The sequence below is a fragment of the Oreochromis niloticus genome, linkage group LG19 (genome assembly GCF_001858045.2).
Source record: "Oreochromis niloticus isolate F11D_XX linkage group LG19, O_niloticus_UMD_NMBU, whole genome shotgun sequence".
NCBI lineage: Eukaryota > Metazoa > Chordata > Actinopteri > Cichliformes > Cichlidae > Oreochromis > Oreochromis niloticus.
In genome coordinates, this window is record NC_031983.2 from 4,877,194 (window position 1) to 4,903,279 (window position 26,086).

The 26,086-nt window shown below is 40.2% G+C and overlaps 1 protein-coding gene across 5 annotated transcripts in view; it reads right to left on the bottom strand.

Annotated features, from left to right (window-relative positions):
- The window catches only part of akap6 (A kinase (PRKA) anchor protein 6), a 218,854-nt gene that overhangs the window by 59,164 nt on the left and 133,604 nt on the right, over positions 1-26,086 (bottom strand). For all 5 annotated transcript variants that reach the window (XM_025901263.1, XM_025901261.1, XM_025901264.1 and 2 more), the window contains one exon: positions 37-183. In XM_025901263.1, coding sequence (XP_025757048.1) covers positions 37-183 — 147 coding nt within the window. The remainder of the gene's footprint in view (positions 1-36; positions 184-26,086) is intronic.

The window sequence follows — 26,086 nt, forward strand, 5'->3', positions numbered from 1 at the left end:
GGCTCTACTGTGTCTTTCTGTGTGTGTGTGTGTTACCTCCAGTTGTCTCCATGTGTGTGTCAGGTTGTGTATTTTGCAGTGGAAGCTGCTCGGTAGTTCAGTGCCACTCCTCTTCAGAGACTCGGCTCGGCCCAGCAGGTTGGTCTTCCTGCTCTCCATCATCATCAGCTCAGTGTGGCTGCTCTGGATAAGGAGGACACACGTATGAACAGATACAATCCAACTTGACATTTAACTCTTTATTGGCAGCTGCATGAAGCACACTAGTTAATTTTTTTTTCAGATCTTTCCTTAAAAAAAGTCGGGATTGATTAATATAGCCTTAATTAATGGTGCCACACTGACTGGACATTTATGTTCGTCCCACTCCTACATGTTAACCTTTAAACTGTGGCCACCAATTTTCCTTCCCTTTGAAGGAGACTTGGTCCATATTTTTATTCTTGAACTCTATTAGAGTTACCTTGCTCGATACTGCATTCAAAGTAATCCTTGTTTATCTCCTACTCGATCTTTGTGCCGGCCCTCATTAATTTGCTGTCAGCAACAAGCTGTTTTAGCTCCTTTCCCTTTGAGGTCACCCTCCTTTTAAGCCAGCTTTCTTTTTATTGGCTGCCCCTTGTAAAAATAAGGTTTGTTCATCAGGTCGGTGGGTCTGTGTGTGCCTGAGATAATTATATTAGGAATACCTGATCTTATTTGCAATCTGAAACAAGACATTAAGAGTAAATCTAAGTTATTGACTCATACAGATTACTTGCACATATGATAACTTTAACCTAGCAAATAAAAAGCCACTTTAAATATGGGTGTTAACTTGCATAGCTTCAACCACACCTTTAATGTTTAAAGTGTTGAAATAATTGATAATGTGCTTAACCAGCTTGACTTGTCCAGCACCAACATTTTATAAGGCAATATGGCTGTGTAATTCACCGCTGTTGATCAGTATGTTCAAAATCACATTCCACATTTCCATATATAACCCAATAGAAAGCTATCCTGTCCAGTTTAATTTAAAATCATTAAAACATCAGCATATACTACAGTTAACAGGTGTAAATGGTAAGAATTTATTTATGGTTCTGTACTGGAAACTTAAAGCTCTTGCTTAGGATAAACGAAAGGCAGTGGTTGCCGGTAATTTTTTCCCCTCCAAAACACGCTTGACAAAGGAAATTTGTAGTGTCAGTGTTTCTATGTTTTGACATGTTGACACCATGAAACTGGATCTCCACTTGAATCCATTGTACTTGCTGTGAATCCATCTACAGGGGGTGAGTATTTCATGCTCAAAAGACAGATTTTCAGCGGAATATTCCTTGGTCTTTCAAACGGGAGCACATTTTTTATTGTTATTGTTTGCAGCTCATCTCATGATGAAGCGTTTGAGGGTGTCGCAGGAGTTTTCAGCAGATTTCACTCACTGCTTCACCTGCTTTGACCGCTTTAAAGATAAAAACTCTGTCGCACCTCTGCAGCTCCGCAGTCGCGCAGGAATCAAACACCGCAGCGGCACTTGACGGTAGACTGCGGAGTCCTTTATGGAGAGATTTTAAAAATGCTCCATTTTGTACCAGCAAGTGTTGCTGAATATTTTCCTTCCCTTTTGTGTTTGAGTTCTGTAGCTGGGGAGTGAAGGAGCTGCAGGTTTTTCTATTTTTGAATCTAAAAGTCACACTTTCAGGAATATGAAGAAAAAACATTTAAAACGACTGCTGCAGTTTTCTAGAAATATCACCATTTTTCCCCAAAGTTGGAAGTTTTTGACACAACTGATTGACAGCAATCGACCAGGCAATTTCCTATTTGTGTCTTTTATGACACTGACAATGAAAAACAGACTGATCTTATACCTTGTGTCACTTTGTTTCATTTAACGTTGCCAAGTAGGCGCCAACAGTTAAATCCTACCTTTAAGTCCATAAGAGTCCATAAGAAGGAATCAAGTTCAAATAATTTTGTGTGGATCAGATTTATATTTACGCCCAAACAGGAATGGCACCAATCGTATTTTTACCTCTTCACTTTTGTTGTGCACAGCAACAATTGTCTTCTATAGTACACGGACTTCATGGAGAGAATGGCAGTAAAGTGCACCTTAATTGTCAAAGCTCTTTCTTTAACTTCATTTTTATGTCTTTTGTGCTTTTATATTGATTTTTTTCTTACTTTTATTTCAGCTCAGAAGTTCTTTGATGCTAAACTACATCATTTTGGGTTAATTTAATTTCCTTTCTCCCTTTTGTTCTTCTCTCTGGATATTGCGGTTCCAACCATCACTGTTTTTGCTTGTTTCTCAAGTTTTCTCTCCAGCTCCTTTTTTTTTGTGGCCTGATCTTTGTTTACTCTGTGTGTTGTCTTTTTTTTTGACAACTTCAATTCTTCCACTTATAGCTTCACTTTCTGGTTTCTACACTGACTAAATGTCCTGTCTTTAGCAAGTACTTGCAGGGTTCTGCATTCCCTTCCAGCCATTATGTCCCCTTTATTTTATGAAGTCCAAGGTTTAGTTTCGTAGTTCTTGTTCCACTTGCCCCTTTCTCTTCTTTCCATCCATCTTTTTAAATCTCCACATTTATTTATTTTATCTACTGTAAAACACCACTTGCACTTATTTGCCTAATTCATCCATCCTTTTTTCCATCCATCTCTTGTCTTCCCTGTTTTCGCTTGTTAGCATAACTCTCCTCTCCCTCCATGCCTCCATATTTTTGGCTTAATTTCCCTCCTCCTCTCCTCTTTTCTCTTTCTCCTCTTTTCATTTTCTGCATCGATAGCTACTCAGTTCTACTTTTCCCTTGTCGTTTATCATTACCACCCGGCCCTATTTGAATATTTAAATGTCTCTTCTGTGACTCTATGTGTGTGTGTGGATGTATGTATGCATGCATGTTTGTGTGTGTGTGTGTGTGTGTGTGTGTGTGTTTTTGCTGTGCTGTCATCAGAGAGGCGGCGGCCATTTTTCAACGTCGACGATTCTGATGGAGATGCTATCGCTCGGTGCTTCATGGCCATCCATCCCCTTCACTTAGCTAATAGCCACGCCGCGAGAACGAGGGATCGAAGGCAAAAAAATAGACGAGTGGAAGGTAAATATGTCGGCGTCGCACTCTTCTAACAGCCAGGAAATTATACGATTTATTTGCTGATGGCAAATATTGATTTAAAAAGGGGATAGGGAGCCAGTGGGGAGGAGGCAGGGGGGTTGTTTTGTTGTTGTTGTTTGTTTGAAGGATGCCACTGATCCAAAGTCAAAGAAAAGGGGGAGAGAGGGAGAAAGGAAGATAGACACGCCGATTAAAATGCATGAGATCCGAACTTTGAGATAAGTGCTGAGAGAGGGATCTTGGAGAAATGGGAGGGTGGAGGGGAGGATGATGGGTGAAGGTGGGGGTGGGAGGGAGGGTTACATGGATGGCTAGCTGTGATGTATTCATGCCTCCAGTCAATCTCCATGCAAGGATGGACTAAGATACACAGGCCTAAGGATGGAGAGAGACAAAGAACGAAGTAAAAAAGACAAGGACTGAGATAAAGAGATCATGTGCAGAGGAAAGAAATAGAGAAAACTACAATAAATAGATGGAAAAGTGAAGAAAAGTGAAGTGTCAATGACACTGACACCATGTTCGCAGTAAGAGACTCTTGCTGTACGATGGGAATTGAAGCTCAAATAAATACCGGCAACACACACCACGACTCAAAGCCTCAAAAGTTGGCCAGTTGAGAAGGGTTCAACTTTTCAAAAATATCCAAAGCTTAAAGCAGGCTGCAAACTGGTGACAGCAAATATTACCATTCCACTTCTGACAACTGAGCATGTTACATTTTTGTAATCCACTGTAATTGTTAGTGAACAGTTTCAATATTTTTTGTGATATTTAAAACTTTGCTAGGTCAGGACACAAGATATTATTATATATAAAGAAAGATGTTTCTGCAAATATTTCACAATAAAAGAAACATTAGAAGTGGCCAGCTGAAACATGAAGGTGTGATGCACTCCAGCACGTTTGGTGTGTGCCACTATTCACAGAGGTGAAAATGGCGAGCAAAAGCTGGGTGTTTATTTCAGTGGGATACAATTCTTTTTCTAAAGTCTAACTTAATTTACATGGAGATGCTGGGCTAGAAATCTGTGCTTTGGTGTGATACTTGCAACAAACATTACAGAGTGCGTGTGTGTGAGTGTTTTGCTCATAGTTTCAGTTTCAAACTTTTAAAAGTAAAGCTGCCAAAGATTAGAAATGATGCATCAGCACTAGTTTTAAAAAGCAGTTTTCACTTTTGGTGACAGAGAGTGCCTTTAGTCTGTGACTATTTGATTATGTCTAACTGAAATGTCTTCTTCTACTTTTGCCACTTCCTTTTTTTTATTCTCTTTCTTCATATAATACTTCTAGAGTTCACAAGAGAATGTGACCTGTGACATTTTGCCTGCTGTATTCTTTGAAATCTGGTAATCCACCTCTTCATCTTCTTCTTCTTCTTTTTGCTTGCTTCTATTAGGGGTTGGCATGGCGGCCCATCTGCCTTCATCTCACTCTATCCCTAGCATCCTCCTCTATCACACCAACCCCTCTGAATGTCCTCTTTCATGACGTCCATGAACCTCTTCTAAGGTCTTCTTCTTTTCCTCTTCTTTTGCCTGGCAGCTTACTCATCCTCTGCACTTCCTGATTAACAAACTGTCATCCATCCATCCATCCATCCATCCATCCTCCTCTCTTCTCCAAATAACTCCTTAGCATACTTCCAGCTCAGTATTCTGTCTGAACAATTAATAAAAGGACTTTTCTCCTTCCTTAGTACCTCACCTTCCCAGTCATCTGGTAACTCTTCCCTATCACCTACAGCCTGTTTCAACACGTTCCTGACCTCCGTCCAACATTAGTCCAGCATCAGTCTTCAACTTTCAACATTTACTTACCCTAATGCACTTCCTCTTCTTGTTGTCCAAATCATCATACAGGCTACCATCTGATGCTGTCGAGCTACATTCTCCCATATCGTTCAGATTGCACCTTTTGCATAGGATGTAGTCCGCCAGTGTGCAGCTTGCTTCCATTCTTGTATGTAATCCTATGTTCCAACATCTTTTTGATGGAAGTGCTCACCACAGTCATTTCTCTCCTTAACACCATACCTACCTAAAACCTTCTCACCGCCTTTGTTTCCTTCCCTTACATGTCCATGAAATCTACTCCAATCACCTTCCCTTCCACTTGGTTCAACACACAACACATCTACCTTCCTTCTGTCCATCACATCAGCCATCTCTCTCTATATTTAAAGCCTGTAAACTCACCTCAACACTCCTGCTGTTTCTTGTCTCTCGCTGCCTCCGAACACACCTTCCCCCCATCTTCTTTAGTTGTCTTTGGCCAACAGTAGCACAGGTTCCACTGGCACTCTGCTGGCCAACAGCACCATAGGAGGTTGTTGTTAACCGCTCCAGTATGGAAATCCCATTCTTTATGATCTGCTTGATTTGACCAAGATTTTACACAGACGCCGTCCCTGATGCAACTGTCTCCTCTCCTTTTAATCTCGGGGCTGGCACTAGGAGTACACTGGCTTCTGCCCCTCTGCCCCCCCAAAGCTGGGTTAAAATGTGGCAATCAACAAACTTAGCATTTTGCTGCTGAGGCCATTAAAAGTTTCTCTGGCACAGATCCCAGTGTCTGTACAGAAAACATTAAACATAATTTGTTACTAAATTTAAACTAATTACTTGTTGCTTCAGTCCCATATGTTACATATGTGACTCTAAAAAAATGTTTATTCACATTTCTTTGCTCAGTTTGAAATATAGATGAACGCAAGAACAATATGTGATGCAGCTGTGAAAAAGAAAGACAGCATGCATTTGTTCTCATTTATGCAAAAATTGATGTATGTAGTTTAGTAAAACTAATGGATATACTATGTCAAAGTCTGGGTGTACATTTCTACACTGAATTTATTCAGTCTTTTCCAAGCTATTCGATAAAAACTGTTAACCCCCAAAGGCAACACCCTCTCATCCCAAATGACTGCCATTGCAGGTGTAATGGGATGTAATGGTCCTAGTGGTTGGTTGGTTATGGACTGTCTAACAAGTAACAAAAAAGTCAACATAAAACAGTGCAGGAATTTCATGAAAAGCAAATATTCATATACTCCTAAATAGGAATGTCACAAATGGAAGAAAGGTATACCAGAAAATCATGCAGCCCACTATTTTTGAAACTGTCCGTGTCATGCTTTTGCCTCTTTTCGGTCCCAAAACTCTTTGTGTGCTTCGTTATGTTTGCTCCTTTGTGATTGTCTGCCCCACCCTCATTAGTTTCACCGGTGTGTTCAGTTGTTTTCAGTAGTCTTGTCTCTCCCCCTGCCAGCTGTCAGTTTGTGAGTTTGTCTTCCTCTGGTTCCTTCTTTGATTTCTGTTTTGTTTTAGCTAGCTCATGTTCTGATTGAATCAGCCACTAGAGGCTCGCTTTTTGTTTTTTAATCCTGCCTCAGTGCTCTGAGTTTGGGTTCACCACATCCCACTGTGGTATCATAAGAGGTCATCTCTGACAAGATAAAACAGATGTTACTTACTACAAAGGAGAAAATTGTGCAATAGCAAGAATTATTTTCAATTTGTTCAATCTACGTTGGTTACCTAGGATGTCACTATTGTTGTATAGGCAATAAATGCATATATTTATGGTGTAAGTTGGGAACAATTCATCACTTATTTTTAATATTCTGACACACTAAATTCTGCTCCCTACAGACAATGAATCTTTGCTACTGCAAATATATTTTTAGAAAATACTTCTGTCCATTGTTGAAGTAAAGCTCTGTGCAAATAGATTAATGAATCCCACATCAGAAAACAGTAAAATGACAGAGCTTTCCCAAAACACACAAAGAGAGAAATGGTGGATAAACGCTTCACAAAACAGATGAGAGGGAAACAGGGGGAGTGTAGGAGAGAGGAGGGAAGGGGGAAAGGAAGAGGGGGAGAAAATCAACAAGCAATCATAAGTTTAATTTGGTCTCCATATTAATGAGCACGGAGCTGAAATGTCAGCAAAAATGCAGTCATACATGAAAAACATTTAATGCATTTTGAACATTAGGTTTTTTTCTCCTTCGCTCTTCTCGCAGATTCATCTTATCCGCCAAATGAGAGAAGTTTGTCGGAGGCTGCGTAACGGAACGATTTTGTCGTCGCGGCAACTAAAGTTTGTGGGAAGTGATAAGGACGCGTCTCTATCCTCCGCCTCGCGATCGTGGTTTTTTTTTCCTCTGTCTTTGTGTCTCCATCCTCTTAATTCTTCCTCTCTCTTTCTTTTTCTGTCTATACAGTTTCTCTTCTGCAACACTGTTCCTCAGCTCCTGTTGCTGTTCTAATCTTCAGAAAACTATTTCACCTTTTTTCTCTTTAAGTCCTGTTGCTTCTTATTTTCTTCCACTTTCTTGCTTACTTAAGTCTATTGCAAGGGTCAAAAATAGCAATCAAACTACAGAATTATCAGGATGGGATAGACATGTGACCACTCCAGGTGGTACACCGCCTCTTGGAATCTGGGATATGCTCAAGCATCCACCAACCCTGAACTGGAAAAGTGGTTAATAAAGTGGATGGATGACAGTCAAATGAAGACTGGACTTATAATAATAGCTAATAACTCTGTCTGGTTTGTTTATCTCCATGGACTTATAAAGGGACACACGTAACAACACATACAAGTTTAATCCATTGACCTGCAGGTGGCAATATCAAGCCAAGACATACATCAATGGACCACAAAAAGAAGAGAATGAGGAAGAAAACTTGAAAGAAAACCATGAAGGATATCTAAGGCTACGTCCACACGTACACGGGTATTTTTGAAAACGGAGATTTTCCGTTTTCGTTTAAAAAAATAATCCCGTCCACACGTAAACGCAGAAATGAAGGAAAACGCTGCAAGGAACATGCCAAAACAACAGGTGGCGATATATTCCTAACCGTGTAGAAATGTTGGCCAATCAGAAGTCTAGAAGCCTCGGTGGGAAATAGTAAACAAAGATGGGGCATAGAAACAGAACCGAGTTGTATGTGTGGAGGGACAGTAACTGTGTGTGTATATGTAAGCATTTAAACACTGCAGAGAGTACAATTAACAGTGACAGTATTGTAGAAATTCATTTCACCGAAACAATAACGTGGCGCACAGTGTGACGTCAAAAAAGGCGCACACCTTTGACGCTGCGTTTTCTCCGTTTTTCTCGTCCACACGTAAATGAAAAAACGGAGTTTTCGAAAATATCCACCCTGGCAGGCGTTTTTAGAAATCTCCGTTTTCAGTGACTGAAAACGTCGTTTACGTGTGGACGAAAGGTGCAAACGCATAGAAAAATCTGCGTTTTCAAAAATACCCGGGTACGTGTGGACGTAGCCTAAATATAAAAATGAAAAGCAATGATTTAGGCTGTGATTATACAGTATTACTGGGGAATGGCTGCGTGGGTTTTCTTACACCTGTAACCATAACACTCACATTATGCCACATCGTTGCAAGCTTGAACGGACTTTTAAGCTGAGTTTAATCAGAGATATTATGAGTGAGAGTATAAATTTCTTTTGATTAGGATTCAAAGAACTGTACTAAAGCTTCTTTTTGGTTTACTTGTTGCAGGTGCATAAGACGTAGGACATGCATTTTTTAAAGTACACCAGTAAAGCATATATGTCTGGCCCTTCCAGTTGTGACCATTATTAAATGTGTGTCTTTAGGGTTCTGGTTACATTAAACAAAGGTTTCTTGTCATTAACAAGAAAAAAAAGGCAACATCCTGGAAAAAATGATATTTTTAAATGTAGTGAGTAAAACGAAATATCTTTTGAGCTACAGAGTATATCCTGTAACTGTGCAACACAGTTTACTCTTTGGATTGCTAAAACCCTAAATCTCCTGAACTGTTGTTTTCAGATGTGGCATGTCTATGATAAATGTTTGTTTGGGTCTGCAAAGGCGAGGGAAGGCTTGCAGTCATGGTTGAAACTGACAGCAGCTTCCTGTAACTAACACAGATATTTACTGACCAATCCAACTACCCTGACCCTGTCTCACTATTAAGAGTCATCAAATGTCTATTATAACTCCAGCTCATTATTAACCGTTCTGCTTCATACCCCAGCCTTCCCCCACTTAACTCCTACTCTGTTGCATTCACTTCATCCTCTAAAATTCTCCTTCCTAAGCAAAGAGTGTGTATGTGTGCTGGATATACACAATGATAGAGAAAAGTGGGGAAAACACTCTATGCTTGCTTACATTTCAGTGTGTTTGTGTGTGTGACACTGTGTCTCTGACTGAGATGGATGTTCCACCGGCTCTGAAAGAGGAGGAAGTGGCTCTGTGACACCCCATTTATACTGCTAGACACTTCAACCTGTGTGTGTCTGTGTGTGTGTGAGGAAGGAAGACAACACAGCCATAAAAAATCTTTATGCAACACTTCCCCTTCCAAATAACCATTATTACACTATTTAATTGTTACTTTACTTTTAGCATATTGATTTCCAAAAAGTAAATTTCACTAAAAAATACTGTATGGTACAAAAAAATGCATTTTTATTTAACTTTTGGTATGTGTTTATTTTTTACCAGTGCCCCATTTACATTAAAAGTAATCACAACAGAATAATGCATTGTAGTTTCTATAGTAAACCTTTTGTGGTCTCTCCAGGAGGGACGTGTACAATTACAACTGCTTGCTGTCACCAGAAGCAGCGCTTGGTTAAGCTAATTATTCATATTTTATTAAGTTATCAGAGAGCTGCAGACAAACAAGGTGGAAAGTAATGAGGACAGCCCTGCACACCAGCGCAGTACCTCGATGTAGAAAACGAATGGTTGTATGCAGACAGTGTCAGAGTAAAGTGACCATTTAGCTAGTGGACCAGAGTAATGCATACACACATTCTGCACAAGCTAGATAGCACTGCTAACATCAGCTACAATTGAAAAGCTAATCTGCTGTCCAGGATCGTCAGCCTCAGTATCCCACAAATCCCCTCTGTTTTACCTCTAGGCAAATTGATCAGACCCAAACACCTCCAAACTCTTAATAGCTTTAACCATCGCCAAAATACCACAAACAATTTTACTCAACTGGAAAGATGGAAAAAATAAAGCGTCAATCTTCAAGTAGCCCCAGTTGTGTGCAAAAAATTATATGTTACAATCATCATACATAAAGTAATATATTTTTCCTCTGTCATGATGAGGTAATTAGTGTAAATGTGATTTGAAATTTAAAATTATACTCTCTGCTTTCTGAGTAGCTGAGATTCTGGAAGTTTCTCTTGCGCTGAATTAAAACCCTTCTGTTTGGACAAAAAGATGCAAAAGAAAAAAAGCAAAGAGGGAAAAAAAAGCAAAGAGACTTTCTCTGTTTTCAAACGAGGAAACAACAAAAGGCCCGGCAACATGTTTTAATTGTCACCATGGAAACCAGATGAATGAGCCGTTTGACTGGCCGGTAATGACGGCTCGCCATTCAGCCTTGCAGCGAGTCACGCGTGAGTTTGTGTGCGCGTGTGTTTCAAGTGTGTGTGTTTAGCTGGGAGGTCATTTGTACAAAGCAGGGAGGGCAACATATCTACATGTCTGCTGGGACAGAAAAAATACGGTGCGAGAACAGAGACAACAACTGCCTGTTATGTTTGCAGCATAGCAGGCAGTTAAACACATGCACATACTAATAACTGAGACGAGAAGAACCAATAAACAATCCCTTCAGCTTTTTACAGATTTCCTAATTCACCAAAAGTTGCTGCTTCAGGTGTTTCAATGTGTGATTTATATCACAATATTTTACAAAAAAGGGAAAAAAAAGTCAACACTTTCTGCAGACATCATCAATTAAATTCATCTGTAAAAGGTGTCAACAAAATATTCTTTGAGTTTGTATTTTTACTTTTTTAGCCCATTCTTCTAACAGACGAGTGAAAAGAAAAAGAGTGTGTTGGCTGTGGGAAGGTTGAGTGACAATGGGATGTCACTACTTCATGCCAGGTGACCTATGACACCCTAAGAACCCTGGGAATTCGCTCATTCCAATACATTACATGAAAAAAGTTTGCAGAATTCCAGAAAATGTGAGAAAAGCATGCACACTAATGCTACACCTGCACAGCAACATAAAATACACTAATGCTGAACACAAAAGTCACAACAAATGTGTCTCTGTCAGTGTCAATGTGCGTGTCCCTTTTTTGTCTTTCTGTGTGAGGCCCAAACATTTTCAAAAATGAAGGTCAGTTTCTGTTAAAGAGTATAACTTGGTTTTGAAGATTAAGGCCAGAATTAGCTTTGATTAGATTCTACTTTCTGGCCTGTAGTCAGACTTCACCCATGATGGAGCTCTTATGACTTTACAAGTAAATGTGTGTGCTTCTAACTCTACAGGAAGCTGGATAGATCACACTATTCAGCTTATAAACAAAGAGTCTTTATACTGACGAGGGGTGGGGAGGGCAAAGAGAGAGAGAATTGGTTGGTACAGGAATGATTGTGTTGTTTCTGTGTTGTCTGTAGGTTTGTTCTTTCAAAATTTAGTCTTTACTCTTATTCCAGAGAAGTAAACTGGAGTAAGAACATTTCTGTGACATGGGATCCTGCACAGTGGTGACTGTATTAGTTTTTGTTGTATATGTTATGTATCCTTTGCCTTTCCATATGCATATTGAATTCATTTGTTTCTATAAAAAAGGACACCAATAAAGCCTTACTAAACCAGAACAGAACTAATGACATTCTCTGTGCTTAATCACAGAGTCAATGTGCTAATCATATCAGTGGTGTTTTTGTGCTGAAGTGTTCACCGCTGACTTACAGTCTTACTGAGGACAGCAGGTGCTGATGGACAACGCTTCCTCTGTTTTCGGCTTCCGCCACTGTGTGTGTTTGTGTATGTGTGTGTTTGTTTGTGTGTAACCGGAGTTAATTAGAGAAACAGAAAGTCAGAGTGGGCTGATGCCGTGGTCTTCACCTACACTGCAGAGAGAACCAGGCTTTTATCTGACAGGCTTTTATCTCTAAATTTATGGTATTCTTTAATAAACATGCATTACCATGTCTTAGAAAAGACTTCCTGTTTTTTACTCTCATCCTGTTTTGATTCGCTGTTCCACAGTACACTCACCCTGCTGGTTTTGATGAATTCAGTCTCCCGAACATTTCCACCAAGAGAAAACCAAGCCATCTTGTTTTACAGCAAATGTAATACTGGTGCGCAAATAGTCAAAATCCCCCTTCAGGAGATTGAGCTTCATGTTTCTATGATATTTTTTAGATGTAGTTACAATTTTACTTTAAAATATTTGCAATTGAATTTTTCATATTGTGTCATTTTCAGTTGTTGCTCTTTATTTAGGTTTATGCACCAAAACCACTTGGCCAGGTTTAAGAAAAGGTTTTTTGGTGTGGGAAGAAATAAACACTTTTACCACATTAATCAAGTCACAAAGCTGCATTTTCCTTTTTACTGGAGTTGACATAGTCCTACCCCTACAATAACTCTTAGCTCCTACACAAAAGTGGGTCTTCTTTCAGATTTTAAGTCTGTTTTTGTGTAAAAGATGATATTTTGTATTGTGGATCTGTGAAGGTACAGTTTTTAAGGCATGTCTTCTGGTCCCTGTATGCTCCTCGGGGTTGTACATGAAGGCAAAAGCAGCCTATCACAGTGGCTGTTTGGGTTGGAGTAATTGAGTACTTTTACCTTGGAACATTTATTAAGGGTACTCTCTCGTTTGATTCTCGATGCCTTTTCTTTGCTCTTTTTTTTTACCTTCTCCTCCACCTTTACCTCTTTCATCCAAACACACACTCCTACCCCTCCTCTTTCTTTTCTATTCCAACACAATGACAGAAGTGTAATAGCATAGCTCTGTGTGTGTGTGTGTGTGTGTGTGTGTGTGTGTGTGTGTGTGTGCGTCCAGCACACCGACCATGTAGCCTAAACGACAGACAATCTTTATTCTAATGAAGAAGGTGCCAAGGTCACAAAGAGAGCAGTGTGATGAATGGAGAAGACATACACCCACACACAAACCATGCATCCGACACATTAATTGTGTACTGGAGCTTCCAGTCGATCTGCAACTGTAATACTCTGTGTTCTCTTTCACACTCTCTCTCCCTCTCACACACACAAACAGGTTAAAAAGGAGGCTTTCCCCTTGAGATGACTTTACGCATTATTCTCATGACATACACTTAAACAAACTGTCAATGGAAATAAAATTTGTTGGCAGGTAAAAGGCAAACTGCAGCATGTGTGATCTGCTGTCTGACCACTTTGAGACAAACCGCCACCAAAACTCAATAAACAGAGTTTCTTTATTTCTTTCTGCTGCAAAAGATCTTAAATCAAACTGCTTTGTTGCCTCTTTGTTCTTTGGCGTGCAGTTCTAGGTGGGGTTACTGTAGGAGAGGAATTGGGAAAAATAGGAAATGTCAGTGTATGTGTTTCTCCTGCGAATCAGTAATAGGTTTCCCACACCCACCTATGCAGACCTGTGGATTGGAGAATAACATTTAAAGGCGTGAGCGAGTAGAACCACAGAAGCAGTAGCTGGAAATGCGCAAATCAAGGGTCGTAAAAAAGGTGCCGCTAAGAAACACTTAGCAGTGTTTAAGTGACAAAATCAAATATTGAAATGGTGAGAACTGTTACTATTTTTTGTTTCAGCATTTAGTTCACAAAATGATTCCCGTTTCATCTCAGGAAGAAAACTTCTCCAATAGAAGCGGGTCTGCTTTGGATTCTGTTACTGCTGATCGCTTTAGTCTTTGCTTTTGTTGCTTTGGAGGGAAACTCTGCAAACATGTTTATAGCCAACCTTGGCCTGACATTGGCTCGATGCTCAACGTCAAACTACTTTTAGTTCTGTATTAGATTCCTGCTCATTTCTGTGTGTGTGTGAGAGAGAGAGAGTTAGTGTCAGGTTTCAGTCAGAAAGTGTTCCTGGGAAGCTGAGGGAGTCTCAAGAGAGATGAGATACAGCAAGCGAGGGAGAGAGCGAGAGAGAGAGGTAGAGAGAGAGAGAGAGAGAGAGAGGAGGAAAGTTGGCGAGATGCTGCTGAGTCGTGTCTCTTTGTTCTAAAGCAGATATATCCCCGACTTTATCAAGACTGACAGAACAAACGCACAGGAAACAGCCTCCCACAGGACACATAATCCACACACACACACACACACACAGATGAGAAAGAGTACGAGCACACAAAGACACACAGAGGTCTGATGTGAACACACACACACACACTGAAACATATATGAGAAAATGTGAGAAAGTGCGGAGACACACATGCGCACATTGACACAAAGACACACAGCACGAGCTAGTGGAGATACAAACACACACTTTGCATGTGTGCACATTTAGACGGCAAAAACACGCACTGTTTACACGCGTGGAGCTGCAAACACATGAGTGGTTAAGCTCATACACTGTACGCACTGTGAAAAGAAAACACAAACATGCTGCCAAGGAAAGCATATGACAACAATGTGCACACATGTGCTCTCACACAGACAAGAAAGACTCAACAATAACCTCAAGGAATTTATGGAAGGGTCTAAATGAAAGGTACACAAGGCCAACCAACACATATACACACACACACATATAAAAAAGGAACCAAGTGCATGTTATCCCTTCTATTCCCTATCAGCCACTAAACAGACCAGATTTTTATTACATTACACCTGACCATGTTTACATTTTGCTAGCACATATTCTTGGACTCTGCACCTCTGCATAACACCCAGTTCAAAATAATCCTTATTTACTTCATACTGGGCAAAACAGGCACGTATAAATTCTTGTCCCAACCCAGTGAAGCTAGCTTTCTTCTGATTGGCTGCCCCTCAAACAGAGAGGGCACTTTGAGTACTCTAGGAGAGTAGAAAAGCATTATATAACAATCAGTCCATTTACAATTTACTAGAAGATACCCTATCTCATGGTTAATGGGTGGGCCAATCTGAATGAAACTTTTTTACAAACTTCCTCACGTATACAAGGATTATTGAAATCTATATAATTTTTACAGAAGCATTTGTAATAAATTCCAATTCGCTGGGTATTTATTATTTCCTTGCAAATGCAACGTTACATTCCGAAATTAGTATCCATGATGGAAGTTTGTTTGACTTACCAATAAATATGCAATGAAGAATTTGAAAAAGTGTTGCAGGCCCAGCAGCTGTGTTGTTTTGTTAGTTTGATAGAACTGGCAATGAGTTTTCACATGGACGGCCTGTTTAAGGTCATGGCAAAGCATCGGATTTGAGTTTGAACTAGGATTTTGATCGCGGAAGATTTCCCACAACTACGAGAGACAGATATCAGTAACTTTGTTTCTTAGATGTGTTGCTTGTGCGATCTTGTAGCTTACTTTACTTTGACAAACAGCTTCTAATGCAGTGACTTCTTGATTCAACAGGTCAGGCAGTAATCATCGTGGGGATCGCGGGGCGATCGTGGCTCAAAAGTTGGGAGTTCGCCTTGTACTCGGAAGGTTGCCGGTTCGAGCCCCGGCTTAGACAGTCTCGGTCGTTGTGTCCTTGGGCAAGACACTTCACCCGTTGCCTACTGGTGGTGGCCAGAGGGCCCGGTGGCGCCAGTGTTCGGCAGCCTCGCCTCTGTCAGTGCGCCCCAGGGTGGCTGTGGCTACATGTAGCTTGCCATCACCAATGGGTGGATGACTGGATGTGTAAAGCACTTTGGGGTCCTTAGGGACTAGTAAAGCGCTATACAAATACAGGCCATTTTAATCATGCCTGGTTGTTGGCTTCAAAAATACTTACTTTTCATGTCATGATTATTTACTCCATTAGTGATTTCAAGTGTTCTTTGTAGTGTGTCCCAGGGTGACCATATTAGCGCTTGTTTGTCTTTATGCAGCACCTGCTGCTGAAATTTTCGGCTCTTCGAGCCTTGCCTGTAGTTTGTGTGCCCTCACACTGTCCTCACAGCGGTCTGGTGCACAAACACTGTGTAGTCTGCATGTCTGAAGCAGACCGCTTGGGGACTATAAAAGTCAGAAGGCCAGACACAAAATTGTCATACTTCAATGAGTAAAAACCCACACTTGAATTTTTCATTGTTTTGAAATGTTGCGTTTTTGAACTTTTGCCTTCATATCATATTCTTATTGACTCATTGGAGATTCTGTTGCTGTCAGTGCTGCTGTTGAGACATTTAGCTGGTTATTCTTTATACATGGACGTATTATTGTACGAGTTCATGCATAATGTTAACTATTACTACTACTTAGGTTCTTTCTTTTGTTTTGTGTTGTTCTGATTGATATTACACTATATAGCCACACAATAGGGACAGGTAATGACTTTAACACTGATGTAATGCTCTGCTAGGAAGCCTGGGGTCCTGGCATTCTTTTGGATATTATTTTGACACCTGGTACCTGTTTAAAGATTGCAATCTCACAGGAGCAAGAGCCCAGATTCTTGAACGAGCCTCCAAACTACGAGGACCCTAACCCAGTGTCCTTGTGAATTAACAGCATTAGCTTACTTTAATGCTGTGGTTGATTGGTCTACATTTTCTGCAATACTTGTAAGTGACATTCCAATGAGAAAATGCTGTTATTTTTCTTCTCATGGTGGAAGATGTGTAGGACACATATCCTCACACAGTCCTTTGAGTCTTCATTGTTTATGCCCAAATAACATCTGGTACACATACACACATAAAAAACTCATGAAGACAGACAAAAGTTGACTGAGTTGACTGAGGGATTGGAAATATACGGAGATAAGTGAGGAAAAACACACACACACACACACGCGCGCGCACACACACACCTCCACAAAGAGACACAGTCCCAGAGGACTTCAGTTCTCTGCTCATATAACAAGCAGCGACAAACGACAAAACGCGACATCAGGATGTATGAGCCGAGAAACGTTCGACTCAACACATCGTTTCCCAACACGCGGATACACACACACACACACACGGTGAACACACGGCAGACACACACCACGGCAGCAGCAGAGCTCTGCAGGTCTCTGGAGAGAAGAAAGGGGAGTATCAGTCTACAAAGAAAGAAAGAGGAGCGCGTGTGTGAGTGTGTGACAGAGAGATTTTCCTGAGCTGCAGGAAGTTTCTTTTGTAGGATAAGGAGAGATTTTTGCTGTTTCAAAGTGTTTTTTTTAAACGATTCTCTCCTTCATTTCTCGCCCGCATCCTTTTTCTTTTTTTTCTCTCTCCACCTTGTATTTACAGTCAGGCTTTCTTTCTGCGTGTGTCATTTTAAAGATACAGAGGTCAGATGTGGAGGATCTTTTAGTCCCTTTCTTCTTGTTCCTTCTTTAATTGTTCTTTTTCAATCGTGAACTTTTAGTCACATGTCAGCACATTCAGATTTTCAAGATGCAGTATTTGTTTCACATTTTGCTTTTCTCTTTCCATCTTTTCTTTATAACTTTATGCTCGCTCCTTTGTACCCTTCTTTTTTCCTCTTTCCTTATTAAATCCTTTAGCTTTCAATTCTTTCCTTCGTTTTACTTCTTTCTTTCATTAAGTGAAGCATCATTTTCATTCTTCTTGTTTTCACCTTCCTTTCTTCTTTCTCTTCTTAGAGTTTCATCAGTTCTTCTTTTTTAACCACTGATTTCTTTCCATCCATTTCAGAGTATACAATTTATTATTATTCTTACTTTTGCTTCCTCTTGTTCCATATTTAACATTTGGTCTTTCTTTATTTTCTACTTTTCATCTCTTTTTTCCCATTTACTTCTTTCTTCCTCCGTCTTAGTTATTACAGTAAGAGGGTTGGAAAACGTCACTATACAGATGTTTGCAGGAACAAAATACTTTTGCTTATTCTTCCAGTTGTTTATTCTTTTTTCCCCTCCCGTCCCCTTCTCATCCTCCTTCTCTCCTCCTGTACGGAGGGAGGTTGGGAGCGTTAGGAGCACAGCGAGGATTGCAGCAACAATTACATGTGAAATTAGCCTCGCCTCATAGCCTGCAGTGTAATTCCAGCCTTCTGAGGCGTGGCAAAGTCATCTGTCTCTAATTAAAGATTTTCTTTCTCTCTACCTCCCTCTCTCAGCCTCCCTCTCTCTCCCTCTCGGGTTAACATTCATCTTCATTCCTCCCTCCCTCTCTCTCTCTCTGAATCTGAGAAGATTTGGGTAAAACCTAAATTATTGCAGGTTAGAATTTTTAGCAGTTAAAACTAATAATTTCCAACTATGTCTCACATACATGCATATAATATTTGCTTTGGATACTTTACTTTCTATTTTCGTTGTTCATTGTGTTTGGCCGTCTGTCTGCGTTGATGAAAGATGCATACGTTTGTGTTTTTCTTTGAAACCTGACTCGATATTCCACAATGAAACAGAATAAGACAGATGCACTGACAGATAAAGCGACAGCAGAAAGAGGAGACAGAAAAACAGACAGAGCTGAGAGGATATAGGACTTAAGCCTTCTGTATGTTTCTCAGGCATGACTCTCTACTGGAATATAACCTAGACCGTGTGTGTCGGTGTGCTCAGCCTCCCGGTGAGGTTGTGTACTCTCACTGTTGCCCTCAGGGCTCAAGATGAAGAGACAGAGAGAGCGAGAGAGGAGAGACACCGAGGACAGAAAGAGAAAGTGAAGCTTCTGTGTTTCCATCGTGTTTCTACAGGAGGCTTTCCTCTCCAGACAGACAGGATTACAAGTTGTTTCTTCAAACGCTTAAAAGTTGGTTATGTTTACATTTTGCTTGCATTTATCCACGTTTTTGATCCGCAACTATACCAACTTGTGTTAACCAAGTAACATTCTTAAAGTGGCAATTTTAGAAAACACCACACTTTTGCTGATTTCAAATGAACATCCACGGGATGGCTGTAGCTCAGGAGGTAATGCAAGTCATCTACCTAATCTTAAGGTTAGTGGCTGCTTCAGTGTAAGGACATGATAGGCTTCAGACAAGACACTGAACCACAAACACTGAGTGGCTTTCATCAGTGTGTGTGAATGTTACACTTAGAGCACTCGGATGTAGAAAAAAAAAGCGCTTGTATGAATCTGCGTGAATGAGACGTCGCATGAAGCATTTTGAAAGGTAGAGAAGAAATCTGCTGTATCAGAACCAGATCATTTTTCTCTATCACGTCACTGTAAACATGATTTAGATGCTTATTGCTATATCTCTGGATGCTTCACTACATCCAACAGTGAATAAACATAACAGACTGTATGAAAAAGGTACACTTTGATCATTTTGGAAGGAAGCTGGCGACCAAGCCAAGCCATGGGCACCTTATTCAGTTTGCCAGGCATGTGTGAAGAGAAACAGCTTTGGTATTCCAATAGTATGGCGAGAGCCACAGAATAACTTTGATGACTGACACTTCTGTCTAGTCAATATTTCTTAAAATTCCAAAACTAAATCACGTATCAGTTACCCTGACCTCTCATCAATAATGAGACCTGTTCAGATGAAATATATTTTTAAGTTTTCTGAGCTTCCTGCTCGAAAATCAAATGCCTAAAATTAATTGAGTATTTGACTGCAATTAAAAACTCTATGTATACAATTTTGGTATCAAAATAAAGCTAACACGTGTGAAATTTCATCAGAGGTGTAAATATTGCAGCAGATATTACTTTGTCAAAGTTACTGAGACTGGAACACAGAAAAAGTAAGTAGATTTTATCTTTGCCTACTTTTTTAAATTTATTTTTAGCATATATTTAACATATATATTCATATTTAAAAATATGCTTCAGTTCACATTTCATCCCAAAAATTCAGTAACCAACATATAACCATCATCTTTGCAAAGATTTATGTTTCTAAAGTGAAACTGTGAAAAATTACAGCACTGTCAATTAGTGGTGCAACGGATCAAAAATCTCACGGTTCGGATCGGATCACGGTTTTAAGTCACGGATCGGATCAATTTTCGGATCAGCACAAAAAGAAAAAAAGACAAAATTTTAACATTTACTTATTAACTTATTTAAGTATTTTTTGCCTATTAAAAACATTCAACTCTAGACTCATTATCATATATATATATATATATATATTATTATTATTTAAAAACAAATGCAGTATAGGGCAGTACAGGGCTTTGTATCTACCACTCCGCTGTGATATAATGAGTGGTCACGGTCACGTAGCTTTCCGTTGACCTGGAGCTCCACCCATTTGTAGTTGGGCAACAGAAGATGCCTGGGACAGTTCAGCCATAACTTTAAACTTTTCCTGCTCATACATGCCTGGGTACGATCTTGTCACTGAAGTGGACGTGCAACGGGATATCATAGCTTGGCTCAAGCACGTTCATCATAGTTTAAACCCCTTGTTTTGCACAAGGGAATACGGCCTCCCGTCTGCAGCTAAACACCCCAGTAGCTTTTGTAATAGCTTTAGCCCGATCGGATTGGGGAGCAAAGGGCTGCTTAAATGCCGCAAACTCCTCTGCTCCTCCACTTGGACCGCTAGCGCTGGCCATAACTATCGCTTGACAGACTGACCACGCGCACCATACACATACTTTTTTTCCTTCTTTTTCGAATCTTCAGATCACGTGCGTCCCGAACTGTGGAGTGGGATCGGTTCGGATTATGGATCAACTGTGATCCGTTGCACCACTACTGTCAGTACATAAATATCCAGAAGTTGTATAAAAATGTCCAATTTTGGCACACACTGGAAACCATGTCAGTTGAATTTCTTAGGTATTAAAGAGCAAAAATGATTTAATTTTATTAACAGCCCTGAAAATGCTTGTTTTTGAATCTTTTTGAAGAATTGAACTACATTTACATGGCAATGGGCCTTTTCTGCCGTGGCCATGGAGCGTTTAATTGGCCTCTGGCCCTTTAAACTTTGAGGGGCTGTAACCTTGGTTTCTTTTGGTCAATTTGCATGATTGACACCTCTTTTTAATCGTTTGAGCCAATAGGATCACCGTAATGATGCCACGTTCACGTCACTTCAACAAATCAAAAGTTGCAAAGGCAAACCCCACGTGGGCCCACATTTACTGCATGTAGCGTCTGTCCAGTCATGTGTCTGTAGGAGGGTCTAAAATGCGGGTTGTTGACGGAAATGGCTCTGATGCAGCTAGTTAGCCGTGGTAACTGCTGATAATCATGAGGCTATCGGCTACCGGTGAAAGTAACGGAGGAAATTGGGACGGTAAGCCAATTTCTGTCTTAGCGCATTTGCACCACTTTGTATTTTTGTGGTCTTCTTTTGCGGCTCTTTCAGTGAATTTTGGTCAGAGCGTGGTGAAACTTGGCGTTTGGAATCGGTGATAGCTCTGGAAGATAACTAGCCTTTCTTTAGCCGGTTACATGAAGCCTGAAGAATTTCTGGTTTGGTTTGGTTTGTTTAGCAGACTTTTGCGCATTTACGTAACTGCTCTTTTAATCATGGCTTGTTTTTGTTGTGTTTAGTGGTTGTAGAAATGGGTTATATAAGATTTTAGCTGAGATTCAGAAGTTTCTGTGGACATCACACATGTCGGGACTTATATTTCTGACCCCATGTTATAACCGATTAAACGTGATCTCCTCCCTTTTGCCCCCAGTACCAGGTGCGTGGGGCTTAACAGGTTAAATACACATTTCCAGTCTTGAGATCAGTCTTCTAGTAGTTCATCTGTCCCTCAGTTGCTCACTCAGCCAGAGTAAGATGACTTGAGATTTAGATCTGCCAAATGAAGCGGCTGAGTTGCCTTGTTCTTGTTGCCCCAGGATGATGACTTTGTCTGTTGCATTAAGGCCTTTTGGGTGCGATGTGTTGTAAGCTAGATGAGCGGAGGTTGTACAATGACAGCTCAAAAGCCTATATAAAATGTTTTGCTTAGCGTATAATGGAAATTACTTTGCATCTGTGCAAATCGGTCACTCTGTCCAGTTAGAAAACACCTATGAGAAGCTGAACTACAATGCACACAAATAAACCAATATGTGAAAAAAAACTGTACATGCGTGAATATTTTTATTAGTATTTTTTAAGTGAGCAAACTTGAATTACGTAATGTGAATTATTTTTCAAAATAGATCAGGAATTGTGTTTTGTAGTGGATGATGGTGTAATAAGGGGATTTAGTAACTAGGGGTTGGTTTAAAAAATTGATTTCCCGATTCAAATCGATTTTAGCTTGAACAACACGACGTTCACCTGACAGCACGTACGTGGACATGCCGTCAGTTTCTGAAGCTGCAGGTTTTGTCACTCTCTGACCAAAATTCATTGAACCAGCAGCAAAAGAAGGTCAAAACTATGCTTCACATTTGATAAACATTGTCACTTTTGCTTTTACTTCCTGCACAGCTCCCTCCCAGTGTACTCAGAGACCAATTTACCATCACAAATCTCAATTTTCTGCATTATTTGTTTGCTTATTGTGCTTTCGTGCTTACTACGCACCAGTTTATCGTTGTGTACAGTTTCATGTGCAGTGCTGTCAGCTTCTGTTTTTCTTTTTTTAAATGACCTCCAACCAGAAAGTCTCATTTCTGCTGTTCAATACCGAAGAAATGTAAACTTTTACAAATTATGCCAAGCTGCAAAACGCTTGTCTCTAATAAACCCTCTGTAACTTTGCTCTGCTTCACTTCAGCAGCATCAGGTAATGTTTATATAGTGATTCATGGTTTTCTTCAGTTTTTTTTCTACTGCAGAATATTTTTAAGGCGGTTATCTTCTATAAAAAGCCAGGCCAGGAAAATCTCCTACTTTGACACAAAGATATCTGCTGTGATCCTCACACCTCTGATGGAATCTCACAAGTGTCAGCTATGTTTTTATACATAGATATAAAAATATGGATATATACTGATAAATGATCAGAATTATAATATTTCTTACTGTCTGAGTCAAACTTGAATCAAATCGGGACCTTGTGAACCGGAATTGAATCAGTTATAGTGACGAGCCCTTGTAATAACTCTGAAAAGAAGTCATGGGCCTTACTCAAAGGGTTAAACTGCTTTTGTTTAGAAAAATAAAGACGTTTTACAGTCTGTTCTCTCCCTGTATCAGTCTGTGTTAATCATTTCTGTGTTTCTCCTTCTGCTTTAAAGCAGAGATAACCAGACGACCAGCGAAAACACACTGCTTGTGTGTACAGCCTCAGACAGAGCTCGCACTCTGTCGCACCCACACTGATTGGTTTTGGAACCCAGTTAATGAGCAGGTGTGTGTGCGAGCGTGTGAGTGTATAAGTGTGTGTCTGCAGCCCAGCATTCCATCAGAGCACCATGGGCTATTTGAAATGAGAATTTAGCGGCAGGGATGCACACACACACACACACACACACACACACACACACAGTCCTGATAGCCACTGTAATTAGTTGGACTCCACTGGAACTCGCCACAGGGAGAGAGAGGAAAAGAGACAAAGAAAGAGAGAGAGGGGTGGGGGACATGTGTGATGACTTAATGCAATGAAACAGTTTCACATAAAATCTTGAACTGAAATTTCTGATTTTTACCAAAGACCCTGAGTGTTAAGTATGCCTCCACTTACACTTTCTGTAACCATTCCTTCACCTTCTTGCTTTCCTTTTATCTCATCATGTAAGGCCTCCATCGCATAGACAGAAACAATATTGTTTAACTATTGTTATCAGGGCTCAATAATGCATGAAAATGCCAAATTCAAGACCATCTCTTTGTATTTTCATGGTCTCCTTGTCCTCCTGTGTGACCTGCCTTTTCTATCTTTTTCTCCCACTTCTGGTCTCTCTTTGTCTCTTTTCTATTGGTATGTATGTTTGGGTGTCTATGGAATTGGCACACCTAGAAAGGCACCATAAATGCTGAAAAGAATATATAGGTTTAGGAGGAACAAATGCTTCCATATAGATAGTGTTTCTTTCAGGGAAGGCCTTGCATATTTCAACAACACAATGCAAAAACACATGCTAAATACTACATTTGTGAAGTATTTATTTCATATTCCTTGAAAATATTGACAAACCAGAAAGCTACCTATCACAAGTATTAGCTAAAAACTGCCCAGTACTATGTAGGTTCAAGTAACCAAGATAGATGTTTTTGCTGGATGAATACAAAGAATTAGATCCAACTGGCTGAAACAAGTATCAACTGATTCTGAACTGCGTTTTAACAATCACAGCATCTCCAGTGCTTTTGTATTCTATTATTTTCTGCTGCAGTCCTACCTCCAGCTGTTTTTCATTAGTAATTTAAACTTTTACTGATACCCAATGTGTTTATATATGATAAAGAGACATCAAATGTGTGGGATGTGCTTTCACTTTATGTGTGTGCTTGCACATTAACTCCATGCTTTAATGTTTCCCTGTGTATTTTTATTAGCTGTGTGCATGCGTGTGTGTGCGGTGAGTGAAGTTATTTCTGTGTTTCAATTAAATATTATCATGGTCTGTGAAATGTCACAAACGCACACGTGCTTCTAGGAAAAGACCACTAGCGCCGCCTCCTGTGGACTTGGGGACAGAACCTTGATCATCTACTGGCTGAGTTTCATGGGCCTTGATGTGTGATTGGTTGACACTCTCTACAAGGTCTGATGCTTGTTTCATCTCGCTGTGGGCCCCCAGTGTACACACCAACACAAAACAAGGCACACACACCAGCTGGATCCACACAAACAGTCAGGGACACACAGCTGAAACATGCAGTTTAAAAAGTGAGAATAAACAGAGTACACATAACATCATGAACACACACAGGGGCCTGCACGGAAAGATGAAGAAAAAACACACACAGAAAAATAATCACTTGGACAAATAACAGGAGACAGAAGACAGAACGGAGAGGAGAAGACATGGATAAAAGTTTACAGTGAAAAACTTGATCACATTCCACTGTAACTAAAGCTACTATCAGAATTTCTTTTGATCTTCATTTCACAAAATATTTCTATTTTGACGAAGGGGAGGGGCTAACATTCACACACATTCATACTGGATGCATACTGGAGAGCAACTTGGGGTTAGTATCTTGCCCAAGGATACTTGGCATGCAGACTGGGGAGTCAGGGATCGAACTCTGCCTAGAGGGTTGCCTCCTTGTGCCTTTGGATCAGGGAATAAGTCCTGACTGTCATTTGCACTTTTGCACTCAGAGTACCTGGCTTCTTGGGGTCCCTGAAGTCAGATCCTTGAAGGCGCCCCATCTGGGAACTAGACTGACCTACTGAGGGAATTTAACATTCAAACAGCAAATGACAGTGTGACCAAATTATATGAGACTGGGAGAAATGGCTTGCCTGATTTGAACCCAAGCAGTGTTTTGATATTGGACTTGGTTAAGTTAGACTCTTTTTCTCCAATTGATCTTTCTGAGTTAACTTCAATAATTAATTCCTCCAAACCATCAACGTGTCTTTTAGACCCCATTCCTACAAAACTGCTCAAAGAAGTCCTGCCATTAATTAATTCTTCAATCTTAAATATGATCAACCTATCTCTAATAATCGGCTATGTACCACAGGCCTTCAAGGTGGCTGTAGTTAAACCTTTACTTAAAAAGCCATCTCTAGACCCAGCTGTCTTAGCTAATTATAGGCCAGTCTCCAACCTTCCTTTCATATCAAAAATCCTTGAAAGAGTAGATGTAAAACAGCTAACAGATCATCTGCAGAGGAATGGCTTATTTGAAGAGTTTCAGTCAGGTTTCAGAGCTCAGCACAGCACAGAAACAGCTTTAGTGAAGGTTACAAATGATCTTCTTATGGCCTCTGACAGTGGACTCATCTCTGTGCTTGTCCTGCTAGACCTCAGTGCAGCGTTCGATACTGTTGACCATAATATCCTATTAGAGCGATTAGAACATGCTGTAGGTATTACAGGTACTGCACTGCAGTGGTTTGTATCATATCTATCTAACTGACTCCAATTTGTACATGTAAATGGAGAGTCCTCTTCACACACTAAGGTCAATTATGGAGTTCCACAGGGTTCAGTGCTAGGACCAATTCTATTTACATTATACATGCTTCCCTTAGGCAGCATCATTAGAAGACATAGCATAAATTTTCACTGCTATGCAGATGACAC